This window comes from Sceloporus undulatus, chromosome 3, assembly GCF_019175285.1.
Source record: "Sceloporus undulatus isolate JIND9_A2432 ecotype Alabama chromosome 3, SceUnd_v1.1, whole genome shotgun sequence".
Lineage (NCBI taxonomy): Eukaryota > Metazoa > Chordata > Lepidosauria > Squamata > Phrynosomatidae > Sceloporus > Sceloporus undulatus.
Window position 1 is genome coordinate 250,992,570 of NC_056524.1, and position 15,056 is coordinate 251,007,625.

The window sequence follows — 15,056 nt, forward strand, 5'->3', positions numbered from 1 at the left end:
GAAATGAGCAACATCAGCTCTGTCCATCAGCAACTCAATCCCAACAGAAATGTAAACCAATAAAATCAGATGAATATTGGAGCTGTATATGCAGCCTCCTTACACATAGCAGATTTTGTAACACACAAGAGACAGAAACCATCTAAGCAAGGAAACAAAAAAATTGATATAACAACGTATTAGCTAAAAAAGTATATCTTTTAATACAAAATTCCAATCTCATAAATTTATTTCCACTGAATAATTGCTTCACTATTCCAGGTGAAAATTGTTCCTTATATTTCAGTTGAAATGTTTTTGCGATTGATAATATAAACAAAATATAAATATTATTTACAACCTTTTCCTGGTTTTGATATGTGCTATTCTTGATGAAAAATATGTTTCCCAAATGGGTGGAGCACCTTGCCATGGTAAAATCTGGTGTTTATCCCATTCTCTACAGTATTGAACAATGTTTACACATGCAGCATTGTCAACTGAATGCAAAATGACTGTCCTTCAAAGTATCTACCCTTGAATTTTCTGGTTTATACTGCTTTTTCATGCATGCTTATCTACCCATCATTTTTTAAAATGCTTTATGTTTAATGCAATAAGAAAACAACATGAAACCTTACTTGCTTGATATGTTTTATAACGTAGTAAGATGAAAATGACTGAAAGATTTATGTAGATGTTTCAGTATCTGAAATTCAGGTATACTAAGAATGTGTAGGACATGTTTGGGCACTTTGGGGTATAAATCAGCGACAAGGGCTTAAAATGAGAAGCATTTGTATATTTTAACCCATGATCCATAATTTTACACAGATTTCGCTCTCATAATTACCTGCCTATATTGTTATTCCCATGTTCCCTGTCCTATTGTGTCCCTGATAGAACTCTGTTTCAAGCTACTTCCCAATATTACAGTCTTTTTACATCTAGGAATATGGATTATGTTTCTTTCTATAGGGTAATTTTCAACACTCTAGGATTTTAATGGAATCCAATAGGGGCTGTGTAAGCAAGTTTCTATAAAGTAGAACTTATCATATATAATTAAAGATATGAAAAGTCCCTGGATCAATACCTGTAAGTGCTTTTCTGAGTGAGGTTAGGTCTTCATTGATCTACATGCTTTACATGCAGAAGGGTCCAGGTTCAATCTCTCATATGTCCAGTGGTCTTGGGTAGAAGAGTGGGAAAAACCCTGGAGAATGGCTGCAGAGTAGAAGATACTGGATTAGAAAAGCCAACGACCTAAACCTACATTCAAACATAGGCCCATTCATCAGAGTACATGGATGCAAGGCATCAAGTGTGGGTAGATCCCTGTTTTATAGCATACTTTGCATAATGATTAATCTAGCCCTGCTCATGACCACAGTGTAAGAAGCACAGTTTGTGGAAAACTACATGTGCATTAGCTGATTTTATTTCAGTGTGTCCTGCGTAAAGGCCAGATTGCACAAGGCAGACGAAAGTGTTTTTATTTTTACTGCCAGTAAACCACTTAATCAATCATTAATAATGGTAAGCAACATAAAATTTGAATTAGACAAATATGCCAATTTCATACCCACAGCCTGGGTCAGCAGAACCTAAATGTTTAATTCAGTAATTGAGGCATGTCTGTTGTGAATCTCTAGCCTGTAAAAGAGCGACATTTGTATATAAACTGAATTAATGTCAACAATTTCATTAGGAATAAACTGGCTAAAATTCCAAAGTTTTCATTTCATTACTGGTTTGTGGGTCATTACAAATTTTAGGATGGCTGTGTCTGTGCATCTGCGTAATCTTATGTATATACCAGCTTTTTAAAATATTTATTACTTAAAAATGGAGAGACTCTTTTCAACAGGAATGATTACCATGTATATGAGATTATGGAGTGGATGAATTCTTATTTTGCTCCCAAAGCTGCAGTTTATGCAGTGATTCCTTAACAAAACTATAACAACAACAATATGATACAAGAGCATTGGAGGCAGCTGTATTTTTCATTCCTCTGCAGTAAAAACATTTCATTCCCCCTGGATAACATTATTTTTAGTAAGACAAATAAATAGATTTTTAAAATTTAGTTTATTTTTAAATACATTTCCCTTTCTTTCTGTAGGTGTGTATATCTCTATATAAATATAAAAATCATTGCTTGAAATCTTCAGAATATGGATTTTGCCCCATCATATCTGTACACACGAAAGGAGCTAATATCCACATTTCCCCTTTAATTTGATCTCTATCTCGATGTAAGGCATTAGTGACGTCTGGTGAATTACATTCAACGTGATGATTTTCTATTAAGGGCAGATTCGGGAGTCCAAGCGGAAAGCACCGGATGGGCTGTGCACAATTCAAAAGTAACCTCTGGTCTCTGTGCGGCAATTGCTGGAGCTCGGACGCCATCTACTGGCCATATTGGATGGGTTTTTTTCCTCCACCAAACAAAGCTTTTTTCCTTCGGCTCTATTCATGTGTCAACCCAGTTCTACAAGAAACAAGATACCAGCTAGATACCTTGGAAAGAAATGAAATAAACAAACAACCCTCCCCTTCTTCTTTGGTTTTTCATTCTAAGCAAAAGGGTTAAAAATAATAAGCTCCAGCCAGTCAATTAAGCAACATCATACCAACCGCCAAATAAAAGGAAGGAAAGACAGACAGACAGAAAGAAAATAAATTAAAACTCCACACCATACATAGGAAAAACCACTTCGTCATCCCATCCTTAGCTCAGTTCTCAGTAAAGCAGTTAGGAGATAAGAAAATCAAAAGGCTGGATCTGTGATATTAGGCCTAATTTTCTCCAATGTTTTAAGTATCATTCAAAACATGCCAAACATTTTTTTCTGAATGTAGGAGTTTATACCCACCATTCTTTATCCCTCTATATAGAAATACATTTTTTCTGTGCACTTTTAAATACTGTACCCCAATTTAAACTGCCCGGGGAGGTGGGGGGAGATGTCTAGTATGTTTCCCCACTTCCTTACAATGGGACATAAACAGGCCTAGTAGTAAAATGATCGTTTAAAAAAGTCTATTGCATATTTTCATCTATGAGGGGGAAACTCACTAAAATAGAAACACAAGAAATTAAAATGGAAGAAGAAAAGGAAGAGGAAAGAGAGGAGAAAGAGAAAGAGAGAGACTGAAAATGAGATTTCCAAGTCCAGAATAGTATTTTGATAGAACAAAAATTCAGCAAATTACTATTTCTGTTATATATTTTGTTAAACATCACAGTGAATTGTACTAGTATTAATAAAACAACATGGGGCTTAAAGAAAATAAAGAAAGCACTGGAAGGAAAAGGGTATAGCTGGAGTTTTAAAATTCAAGCTTTTTATCTTCTAGTATATATCTATTTTTTTCCAAAATGTTTTATTAGGAAAGCTATACCAGACGCATCACTGTACAATGATTAAACATTACCTTTACAATTTATATTCACTTGAAAGTACAGAATAAATATATGCACATTTGAATTTCTGTGTGTGTGTGTTTGAGTGTGTGAGCAAAGAGGAGAGAAAGAGAAAATGTTAACAGTGCCTCTTCAATAGAAATGTTTGTGATAGGTACCCAGTAAGTTTTCTTTTCCTTCCCCCACCTGTATATAACTATTAGGCTGGAGTCGCTTTGATTTTAGAGGGAAGTGTCCCTTAATCCCACCACCACCAACAACTAAATAAGATGCTAACAACTTTTCCTTTAGTATAAGAAAGCCACAAGATTGAACAAATAAAGGATTTTTTTTTTTTACTTAAGATGCAGATTTCTGGTAAGCAATAAGTCTCTGGTTTCCCTTCTGCAAAAGGGAGGAGAATTTACGGTGGCACCCACTTTAAGGGGAAGGGGGCAAAAAAAAAAAAAAAAGAGAGAACAGAACAGAAGGAGTACAAGCAAACTGGAATGGCTATGAAGCAGGCTGGGGAGTGCTGGGGATTCATATTTGGGTATATGTGGATCTGTCTGCATGGAGGTGAGAGAAAGACAAGAGAGTGAGAACATTCAAAAATACCCCCCTCCCCTACTGCAGTTTCCAGACATGCAGCAAACTGCATTTTTGTTGTTATTTCCCCTTCCCCTTTGTTTTCTTTTAAATAAATGTACAGAAATCTGTGCCATGGTGAGGGAAAGAAGAAACAAAGCCACAAAAGAATGCTGTCTTTAAGTCCACCTCCCTCCCCCAACATAAAAAGATGAATGGAAGGGTTTGTGTTTTTGTTTTTTTAAAAAAACCTACAACAAAAAAAAAAGTGTGCACGCAAGAGAGAGATAGCGCAATACACAATGAATTTACTGTGTCAGGATCAAGACGAAGATCCCCCATGATACTAATTAATATAATAATATTCTTATACCTTAGACAACATGGCACAGTCAAAGTCTCAGCTTTTTTTTCTTTTTCAGTATAAAAAAATAATGATTGATTAACATCTGCTGGCAAAAGTCTGCAAAGGCACTTTATCGATTAATGATCATCTGAGTTGGGCCCCTCCTCCAAACCAACATCTGGCAGGGGGAAAGCACAGAGCTGTATCCTCTAGTATCAGCATGCGATGGTCTGGGGAGAGGAAAGTGAGAGGAGAGGATTGGGACCAAGGACGGTGTGTGGAGGGCTGGGGGCTGGGATTTGGCTGTAAAAGCTAGACATTTTCAAAACCTATAAGTGGTCTTCTCCAGGACTTCGAGGTAATCCGGCTTGGTTTGGAGTTTGGCCCTTAACTCGAGGTATTCACTTTGGGGGGTTTGGTGGTGGTCTGGGAAGCCCTTACCAGCCGAGAAGAGTAGGGTTTCTTTCAGCCTGGCGTCCTGCTGCAGGTCTGGGTATTGCATGCCAGGGGGATGGACGTGCAGTTCCTTTAATTTGGGCACTGTGCCATAGAGGCAGTCCACAAAGCCCACTGTGCATGGAGGGGCTAAGGGTGGCCTCTCTCTGCTGTCTAAAACGGCACCACTAGGGGGGAATAGAACCACCCCACCATTCTTCTCATGATGGAAGACAGGCGGCACCAGTGCTAATTCCCCCATGAGAGGCAACCCCACACCAATTCCCCCTCCAGGTTGGTGGGGATGGGGATGATGGTTGGTGGTCACTATGGTGTTGAGTTGTGAGCTGGACACAGCCAAGCTCCACTCCTTCTCCTTCTCCAGCAAGGTCCTATAGCAGCTACTGCTCCCGCTGTCCTTAGTGGGGTCGATAAATTGTTCCCCTGCACAGCCACCACCTCCACCTCCCAGAAGCATGTCCCCAGGTTGCCCAGGCTCCCCTGCCACCACTTCATCCTCCTCACGTGGCTTGTAGATGGGGTTGTTGCACATCTGGGTTACTGGGTGAGGGATGTAGTCATAAACATGGCCCACTGGGGGTGCCTTCTCTGGGGAGGCACTGATCCCCCCACCTCCGCCACCTCCTCCCTCCTCAAACAGATGGTGGCACTGCACTTGGATGCCTGTTAAGTCAAGGGCCTCTTGCCGCTGCTTGTTCCGGAAGGGCAGCTTCTTGCGCCGTCGGCGAAGGACAAAGGCAAAAAGGCCCGCAGCAGTGAAGACTGCAGAGAAGAACAGTACGAGTAGACTGAGAATGAGCACAGAGAGAGGGACTGGGCCTCCTCCAGCTGGGGGGAGCTCGTATGGTGAGGGACTAGTGGGACTTGGGTGACCCGATGCTGGTGGGGCTGGTGAGGCAGCAGCAGCAGCATGCATCATTTCTGGGCACAACATCTCCAGCTCAACAGAGCGGATATCTCTGTTGGTTAGGTTCTCTGGGCTGGCACAATGAACTTCCCCCACCATAATGACGGAACTGATGGTCTCGATCCACTGCTTGAGAGGCACTAGGTCACATGTGCAATCCCAGGGATTGAGCTTCAAGTCAATCTGTACAATGGCGTTGAGGTGTTCCAGCACACCAGCCACAGGCAAGTACAGGAATTTGTTGTTCCTCAAGTTGAGCCTGGCCAAGGAGGTGCCAGCAAAGGCATCAGTAGGCAGGGTCCTCAGAAGATTGTCATTGAGGAAGAGCAGCTGCAGGTTTGGCATGAGACTGAAGGCAGCAGGCTGGATCTCCCTGATCTGATTGTACTCAAAATACAGGTAATGCAAGCTCTGCAAGCCCCTAAACATGCCCGGAGTCAGTTTCTCAATGTCATTGCCATTCAGGTATAGACTCTTCAGATTGGGCAGATTAATAAAAGCCCCGTCCTGAACATAGGAGATCCGATTGTTCCCAAGATGCAAGAGATCCAAGGAAGAAAAATTCCAGAAATCAGAACGGTAAATTTTCTGTATCAAATTTCCACTCAGATACAGTTTCTTGGCATTAACAGGCCTGGGAAGGAGCTCAGAAATATTATGGAACCCCCTTTCCTTGCAGTTGACAGTCAGACCCAAATCATTGATGTGCAAATTGCAGGAGCAGCCAGTAGGGCATATGATGGGGATAGGAGGCCTAGTCTGATATGCAGCAATGGGAGCCTGGTTAGGTCCAGGGTATAGGCCTCGAGGAGTAGGGGGTGGCTTGTGTGCCCTGGGCTGTTTTGTAGGCTTCAGCTGCTTAATGGAGGTTTTGTATTCAACAGAGGAAGCAGTGAAATGGAAGGAGGACAACATAGAAGAAGGCTTAGTAGGCCATGCATTCTCCTTGCTTGATGGCAGCTGTGGGACACCAATGCTGACCAGCTCTGAGTCAGATAGCATAGGACAGAGTTTATTTCTTTTAATTTCCCTCAAGTCCTTACCATGGAAGTGGAAAGGAGTCTCACAGGTTATGTCTCCCACAAGGGCAGTGTAAGGTATACGTTCAAGCCAGCTTTTTAGCTGAACAATCTCACAAGTACAGTTCCAAGGATTCTCTTCCAACTGGATTTCCATCAGGCTCCTGCCAATATGATCAAGCATTCCTCGGTATGAAAGCACTTTCAACCTGTTTCCACGCAAGTCCAAGTGAGTTAAGGACACAGACTTAAATAAATTTGTGGGCAGCATGGGAATAAGGTTGTCATTTAATATAAGAACCCGAAGTTTGCTCAGATTTCGAAATGCCCCACTTTCAATCCGCTTAATGACATTATAATCTGCCTGCAGATATTCCAGACTTTCCAACCCCAGGAAAGTATCGTTTCTGAAAATGTCTAATTTATTCTCATGCAGGTACAATCTCTTCAGAATTTTGAGCCCATTAAAGGCTCCTATCTGAATGTCTTGTAGTGCGTTGTTCCCAAGGTTAATAGAAACAGCATTGTTCAAATGGAGAAAACTGTTGGTGTATAATCTCCTCATGGAGTTTCTCTGCAGGTAAAGTTTGAAAGGTCTCGACCATGACTCTGTTATCTGACTAATATTTATAAATCCCTTGTTGTCGCAGTGTATATGAAAAAGGCTTTCTTTGACTTCACAGTAACAGGGATCAAAGCAAGGTTCCTCAATTTCCTCCGAGTCCTCTATCAAGGGAATAGGTGTAGTCCATGCTACAGCAATTGTGCTTAGAAGAATAATCCACAACATCCTTCTTTTACGGGGTGGATCAGCTGTTGTAGACTTCATGGTTGTGATGGATTATAAAACTGCAGCAGAATTTACAAAACAAATAAAAAACAAAACAGATAAATATATTACAGTCAATCATTGTTTTATCAGTATATATTTTTAAAAAATCAAGAACCTAATTGATTATGGGAAAATAAGGTTGTTAGATTATTTTGAAGTTCATTCAAAAAGTAAATTCTAGATTGCTACACAGAACCTTTCTTTTTTGGGTGCAGGGGGGAGTGATACTGAAACACTTAATCATACAATGGCCTTCTTGTCCTTAACTCACTAACTCACTCACCCACCCACCCACCATCCTTAGGCTGTTTGGTTCATGACATTATAATGAAAAAAGCAAATAAAACATACAGGCCCCAGATTGTAAAATGTATGACAACATTTTTTAATACAGATGCAACCAATGCTCAAGGAGCATAAGGTATATCTTGTTCTCACCTCTACTTCTGCATCAATCAGAATAAAAAGGAAGTGAACAGATATTATTTTCTATTTGAGATACACATAATCAGTCTATAGATTATGATAACATAAACACAACTACACTTAACCTTCAAATTAGTTTTATTCTTATGGGGAAATCGCCAACTTGCTTACCGTTGCAATAGTAGAAGGGGACAAACAAGTTGGCCATGTCTCTGATCCCTTTAGAAATGTTCATAGCTGGGATTTTATCACTCTACATAGTTAGTAGCAACACTTGTCTCCAAACAGGAAGGGGGGGGGGGGCGGGGAGAGAAAGAAAAAGAAAAAGCCTATTTTCCTTCCAAGCACACAGAATGGATTAACGCAACTGGTATAGTATCAGATAAATGCACACTCCATATTAGTCATTTCAGCTGATTAAAGCATTTAGAGATGATTAATCTTTGGGAAGCACATGCTTATGTTGTCCCTGTATCCATGGGGGAAGTGACAGTTCAAGGCTAAGGATTCAAAAGGCTGGTGGGGGATGTGTATGTGTAGGAGGGATTCTTTGAACTAGAACATCTGGTGGTTCTAGGACTATTCAGAGGTGATCAATTGGAAGAAAGGAGGGGGGGGGAGACTGAAAGTAAGAAAAAAAGAGACCTTTACACTAATTACAGGAAAAATAACTATTGTTTTACTGTAAAAAGCTGATAAAAGAATCCATTTGGAGGAGGTTGACTGGTATACACTGACCTACACAGGTTCCTCTATTGGGGGGAAGGGATACTTCTTTCCTTACTCCTTTTCATTCCAACACAGAGGAATAAATTGCTGTTAAAAGACTAGGAATCCTGACAATGGTAGCTGTACAGCCCTACTTGCTTTTGGCCATTCAAAGGGATTGCCAGTCCTGGCATTTAGTTCTCCTCTCTTTGTAGCAAAGCAGCCTCACAGATATGGATTATCTTGCACTCTCTCCTTGCAGAGGAAGGGAATTCCTCCTTTCCCACTAGGATAAAATAAAACCCAGAATAAGAAAAGGACATATTTATGAAGAGAAAAAGCAGTACGGACTGGGTGTAAAAAAAAATTGGAAAGCAAAACCAAAGGGTTTTTGTACATTTGCAAACGTACCAAAAACAAAAACAAAAACAAAAACAAAAAACCCAAAACAAACCCAGAGGAGTCCCTTGGAAAATACCAGCTATGCTTTAAATGAGAAACAGGAGAATAAGGGAAGTCTTATTTGGGCATTTGCTTTTCGCTCTTTGTCTGGTTGTAGATACATATTAGCCACTTAAGTTCTTTTCAGCAAATACCCCTTTTACACACACACACACACACACACACACAATCACAATCACAATCACAATCTTCTATCCAAAGAGAGAATGGGGAGGAGGGTGGGAGAAATCCTGAAAGAGGCTGTACTTACCGGCTTGAAGGAGAGATCTCAGCACATTTGGAGAGGAGGAAAAAAAATCCAAACCCATATATATATATATATATATATATATATATATATATTCTACATACAGAAATTCAAAGGCTATCCTTTTTTTAAAAAAAGATTGCTGGTTTCTCTCTTTCTCTCAGTTCTGGTTCTATACTCCTGCTGAGGGCTGAGGCAAAAGGAGGGGGGGCGAGCAAGCAAAGATGAGACGTGCTAGGAATGCAATGAGCTTCTTTAGGATGCAGAGATGCTGCCTGGCACAGTCAATGGAGGAGGGAGGCGAAGGGGGCTGCTGCTGCTGCTGCTGCTGTAAGCTCCTAGTTCTGTCGCCGCCACCTTCCCTGGGTACCACCAGTGCATCTTCAGAAAAGGAGGGAGGGAAAGTCTGTGACAGGCAGAAGGCTCAGCAGTCAGGGGCTTCTCCCTTTGGCAGCTACCTCTCCCTCCCACCAGTCTGCGTGTGTGTGGGTCTGTGTGTCTCTGTGTGTGCCTTCTTGCCCCTGGATCAGGCTTATCCCCCCCTCCTCGTCATGGATCTGAGCTTCAAGGAAGGGGAACAAATGGAGGAGGACGCGCTTGGCACCAGGTCGGGGGCGCGCGCTTGGAAAGCCCTGACTGTACTGGGTTTGCCACCCCCCTCTTTCTCTCTCTCTCTCTCTCTCTCTCTCTCTCTCTTTGAAAGAAGGAGGGGGAGGGGAGTTATGGGGGGAAGTGGGGGAATCCGAGATGACCTGGGGGGAAAGAAGGAGCGGCCAAAAGACAAGGGATCATTCAGGGATGAGGGTGGTCACATCCCTCCTTCCTCCTGTGTGTGTGTGGGGGGGATCCATAAAGAAGGGTATATATATATATATGGACTGTCCCTTGGGCTGGGCCGTTCAATGTGCAAATTCCAGCAAATCCTTGAGAGCTGCAGCCATTAAGGGGAAGGATACCCGCCCCCCTGTCCACAGCCAAGAAGGATCCTTCTGGATTCAGAAAGTCTGATGTTTAGTTAGCCAGTTCCCTCGCCAACCACCGCCTGCAGTTCCCCCTCAGACCTAAACTGTCCCAGCAGAGCGAATAAAGGGGAAAGGCAGCCTGGGGTGGGGAAGGGGAACTCAGCTAAGAAGACCCTCTTTTTCTTCCCCATTTCTCCCGTCTATCCCACTTTCTCTCTCCATCCCCCCCCCTTCTCTCACACACAGCTGAAAAGCTTTCAGTCCTCCCCTTATGAGGTCTCACAGGTGCCTGTTTCCTTCCAAGCTTTTTTGTTTTTTAAATCGCCTAGCCAAGTGTCAGAGCCACCTGGGTGACAAGGGAGCAGTTTACGTCTTGCTTTGCCACAGAGAAGAAAAGAGGGATAGGATTTTAACCTCTTCGCTGCATCAGCCCTCCTACCATGCCTCTGGTTTTCTCCTCCCCCCTTCCCCTGTTTTTCTCTCCCCGTTTCATTGCCCCCACTTGCCCACATTGCTCTGGCTTCCACGCACCATCTGGCACCAGAGAAGGAGAAACCTCTTGCTCTAATGTCAGCCTGGATCCAAGAAGAGGACAACAAAGGATGCCCAAAAGGTAAATGAACCCAATTTTGATTTCTCTAGAAAGCAAGGCAGCAAGGGGTTATTTTTTATTTTATTTTAAAAAACCAATCGTGTCTGGTGGTGGGAGATGATTCCTGCCTTCTCTAGAGCACAGAAGAAAGAAAGAAAGATTGCCTTCACACAAGAGCCAGTCCCACCAGCCAACATTAGAAGGAAGATGCCTTCAGTTCTCTCCAAACGCCTCTAAGGTGCTACAAGATCCCATTGCATTCTGTAGCTCAAGTTCCCTCAAAGTGAGCTGTAGGTTTGGTGGCCCTCCCTATAGCTTTTCAACTCACCAACCCCCATCCCTTTGAGAAAGGACATGCTTTCTCAAAAAGCCCATTCCAGATCCCCCCCCCCACACACACACACACTTATGTCAGTCTCCTCTTGGAAACCGACTTCACCCAGGGCAGGGAGAGGCAGAAAGGCATGGGGGGGGGGTATGGGAAAGAGTCGGGTCTTCTCCCATTTCATGGGGGTTGGGAACACTGCTTTTCCATCCTTCCATCCTTCCCTCCCCCTGAAGGGGAGACAAGAGGAGCAGGTAGTCCTCTCCTTGGGTTTCTTGGAAACTCTGCTTAGCTGGGGCCACACGGAAATCTGGGAAGTTGGCCTGACACGTCCTCCCCCTTCCAAAAAAAAAAAAGTAAGCCCTATTCTGTGAAGAAGTCTCAAAAGAACTAGTCAAGTTGCCCTCTTCCCACTTCTAACCTTATCACATGGGGAAAATTGGAAGGTTAAATTGGTCCCAATGCAGGGTCATCCAGGGCATTAGGGACAATTTCGCAATTGCTTTTCAGACGACGCTGTGCACAAACCAGTTAGAATCCAAACAGAAAGTGGATCCATAACATTTGCTTATTATTACTTTAAACATTTTTTCAAAAATACCATGTTTTCATTTCCAGTTCATTCACGAATTTGCTCCCTTTGCGTAATTGCAGCAGTCTGAAAACCATCTGCGGGATTCTCCCTATTCCCAGATTTCCCATGGTTCCTTTGCTGTGCCAAGGAGAGGGAGGCACACACACACAAACTTCTTTCCCTTGAGCGGCTGGTCTCCTCCTCCTCCTCAGGGAACGGCTGGTAGGAGATGGCAGAGAGGATGTTTTGGAATTTCTCCTGTACAGGAGGGAGAAATGGAGGATACGTCCTGGAAAAAGAGGGCATCTGGGAGTTTCAGCCCTCACTGAAATCAGGCAGGTTTATGGACCAGCCCCATCCTCTTTCTTTTGTGTGTGTGTGTGTGTGGTTTTATGGGAGTTTGCAAAGGGAAACCTCAGCCTGCCTTCCCCTGAAACATCTTCTGGGACAAAGAGGCTTCTCCTCCCTGGCTTCCCTTCCCTCTCTAGAGCATGTGCACTTGTGGAAATGACAGTTTAGAGCACAAAGATGTTATTTCCAAGCTATCAACGGGATTTGTCCTCATCTATCTGAAAACCAAATTTGCCTTCTACCCACTTTCTCACATAAGTAATGTGTTTTTCACCCGTTGTGGTGCTCTGTGTGTGATAAGCATCAGTGAACTGGCTTGTTTTTCTGGGATGCCAACACTGTTTTCAGGATGGAAGTCCCTGTGTGATAAGGCCCCTATTACAGATAGCAACAAGAGCAGCGCCCAATAGATAGTAATAATAGTTATAATAGAAGACAAGGTGCCCTGTGGCAACAAGGAAGCGATGCTGCTCTCTCCTCAGAAAGCTGCCTCCTTCATTCTGCCTCTGCATGCCAATGGGGCATTTTGAGGGGAGGTGGGCAACCTTGTCTTTCCTATGAGGTGGGGGGGGGGGGATTCAATGGGGGGGCCTATGGGGGGAGTGTTGGGGGGGGGGGGGGGTTCGTGGGGGGTGGGTAGGGAGACCGAGAGAAAAGGCCACAAAGCTAAGTAAAGCTGGCTCTCTGTATCCACGGATTCTTTATCCAAGGATTCAAGCACCCATTGCTTGAAAAAATATTCAATATATTTGAATATATCCATACCCCGAAAAGAAAACCTCGATTTTGCCATTGTATCTAAGAGGGCATCATCATTTTGCTAGGCCACTGGACTGAATGAGACTTGAGCAGCCACGGATTTGGGCATCCATGGAGGGATAGCAACCTTGCATGAGGGTTGGAGGCAGCCCTGGAGGCGGCGGGAGAGAAGGAGGCCAGCGCCAGGCTCTTCTTCTTGGCTTCCCGCCGGATTCTTCGGAGGGGAAGGCGAGGGGCTTCCTTTGCCATCCCAACCCAGAGCATCCCTAGGCCGCCCTCCCAAGGCAAAACCAGCCCCAAACACCCAAAACCAAAGGGAGCCAAAGAAAACAAAGCAAGGGGCGAAAGAGGGAGAAGGAAGGTGGGCGGATACCTAAGGCGAGGGTCCGCGGTGGCGCAGAGAAGGAAGGGCTGCCGGGCTCTCTCCTCCGCTGTGGCCTCTTCTTCTTCCCGGGCCAGGAGCGCCATCGGAGGGAGGGCTGGAGGCGGGGGAGCCCCCTCGGCCCCTCAGCCTCGCCCTCCACCGGCCGCCTTCATCCCCTCAGGATGGAAATCCCCAGCCTTTGGGCTCTGCTTGGACGCTGCTGCCTCTCCCGGGCCCCGACACTCCCCCGCCGGCTCTCCTCAGCCTGCCTCTCGCCAAGTTTGGCCGAGGAGGAAGAAGAAGAAGGGCTCCTGGTGCCGCCGAGGAAGAAGATGATGATGATGACGAAGAAGAAGAAGGAGAAGGAGAGCCTCGTCCGCAAAGAAAGAGTGGGTCCCCAGAGGGTCATGGCGCCAAGACCACCAGCAAGGCGCCTCCCCGACGGCCCCCTCTCCGCCCGAGGAGGAGGAGGAGGAGGAGGAGGCTCTTGGGGGGCTGGAGGGACGGGGCAAGGGGGCTGGAGCCCACCGACGGCCCCGAAGGCTCCTGCATCTGGGCGGCTGGAGGCTGGCTGGCTTCGTCCCCCGCCGGCCTTAGAGAGGAGGACCGCTGGAGGAAGGAGGAAAAGGAGAGGGGGGCATCTCAGTTCAGCCTCCTTCCAGCCGCATGGAGCCGCGGTCTGGCAGTCGGAGCTGGAGGCCGGGGGGGGGGGGTTCTGGGTTGTGCGTGTTGAGGGTTGTGTTGAGGTTGCTGAGGTGGCGAAGGCGAAGGCGGGAGAAGGCTCAAGTCCGGCTCCTCAGCCCAGCCTCAACCAGGGAAGCAGCAGCAGCAGCCAGCAGCAGCGCAGAATGGCCCCTCCGAGGAGGAGAGGAGGGGAGGGAGGCTGTGTGGAGGACACTCGGGGCGAGGCTGAGGGATGAAACGTCTCCAGATGGCTTGTGTGCTGGGACTGTGGGTGACTCTGCCTCCACCTCGCCGGCTCTTAGGCAGGAGGGAGGGAGGGAGGGGAGAAGGAGGCCTGCCGTTTGGGAGAGTTTTGCTGCAGTGAGGTGGGGGGGGGGGGTCGGTTCATAGTCGCCCACTCTTATGCTATGTCTCTGTGTTGTGTGCCTTAGTCACTGGTGGGGGTTTCTTGGCAAGATTAGTTAAGGAGGTTTGCTCTTGCCTTTGCTTGAGGCTGGGCGAGCATATTTTTTTTTTTTTGACTTGCTCAAGGTCACTCATGGCCAAGCAGGAATTCAACCCCGGTCTCCAGAAGCATAGGCTCAAACCACTATGACTCTCTGGCTTAGTGTTACAGGCGTCCCTCCTTAGCCACTGATTTTTTTTATCCACGAATTCAAGCATCCATGGCTTGAAAATACTGACAAAAAAGTATAAATTGCAAATAGGAAACCTTGAACTTGCTATTTTATATAGGGGACACCATTTTGCTCTGCCATTATATTTAATGAGACTTGACCATCCACAGATTTTGTTACCCACCGGGGGGGGGGGTCTCCTGAAACCCAACTCCAGCAGATAATAAGGTCTCACTTTTACACCAGGAATGGGAAGCCTGTTCTACTGTGGCTCTTGTGATCCCTCAGCATTGGCTATGCTTGCTAGGGATGATGGAGCTTTCAGTCTAACAGCATCTGGAAAGCCACAGGCTGCCCATGCCTGGTCTAACCTGGCATCCCAGCTTTATCCAGAGATACCAGGTACTGTACCTAGTCTTTTGAATGCAAAGTATGTGTATAGC

At 45.1% G+C, this 15,056-nt stretch overlaps 2 protein-coding genes across 10 annotated transcripts in view; one reads left to right on the top strand and one right to left on the bottom strand.

Annotated features, from left to right (window-relative positions):
• Nucleotides 1-231: 231 nt before the first annotated feature.
• On the bottom strand, nt 232-14,059 carry SLITRK3 (SLIT and NTRK like family member 3). 5 transcript variants are annotated; one of them, XR_006102901.1, is made up of 3 exons: nt 13,322-14,059; nt 2,271-7,559; nt 232-1,206 (listed from the first exon to the last, which is right to left on the bottom strand). XR_006102901.1 is itself a non-coding variant. In XM_042457911.1 (3 exons), the coding sequence occupies exons 2-3, from the start codon at nt 7,537-7,539 to the stop codon at nt 1,100-1,102; spliced, it is 2,877 nt and encodes a 958-aa protein (XP_042313845.1). In that variant the 5' UTR covers nt 7,540-7,559; nt 13,322-14,059; the 3' UTR covers nt 232-1,099. The 5 variants fall into 5 exon arrangements, 4 of the variants coding, with proteins under 4 accessions (XP_042313845.1, XP_042313846.1, XP_042313842.1 ...); XM_042457911.1 differs by having other exon boundaries at nt 4,770-7,559; XM_042457912.1 differs by having other exon boundaries at nt 232-2,479; nt 4,770-7,559.
• Nucleotides 10,301-15,056, top strand: part of LOC121925591 — a 78,694-nt gene continuing 73,938 nt past the window's right edge. For 4 of the 5 annotated variants that reach the window (XR_006102903.1, XR_006102902.1, XR_006102904.1 and 1 more), the window contains exon 1: nt 10,301-10,960. Coding sequence is in view for 1 of the 5 variants with exons in the window: in XM_042457913.1 (XP_042313847.1) it covers nt 10,788-10,960 (173 nt within the window). In the remaining 4 variants the exon portion in view is untranslated. The remainder of the gene's footprint in view (nt 10,961-15,056) is intronic. The other variant, XR_006102905.1, reaches the window with a different exon arrangement.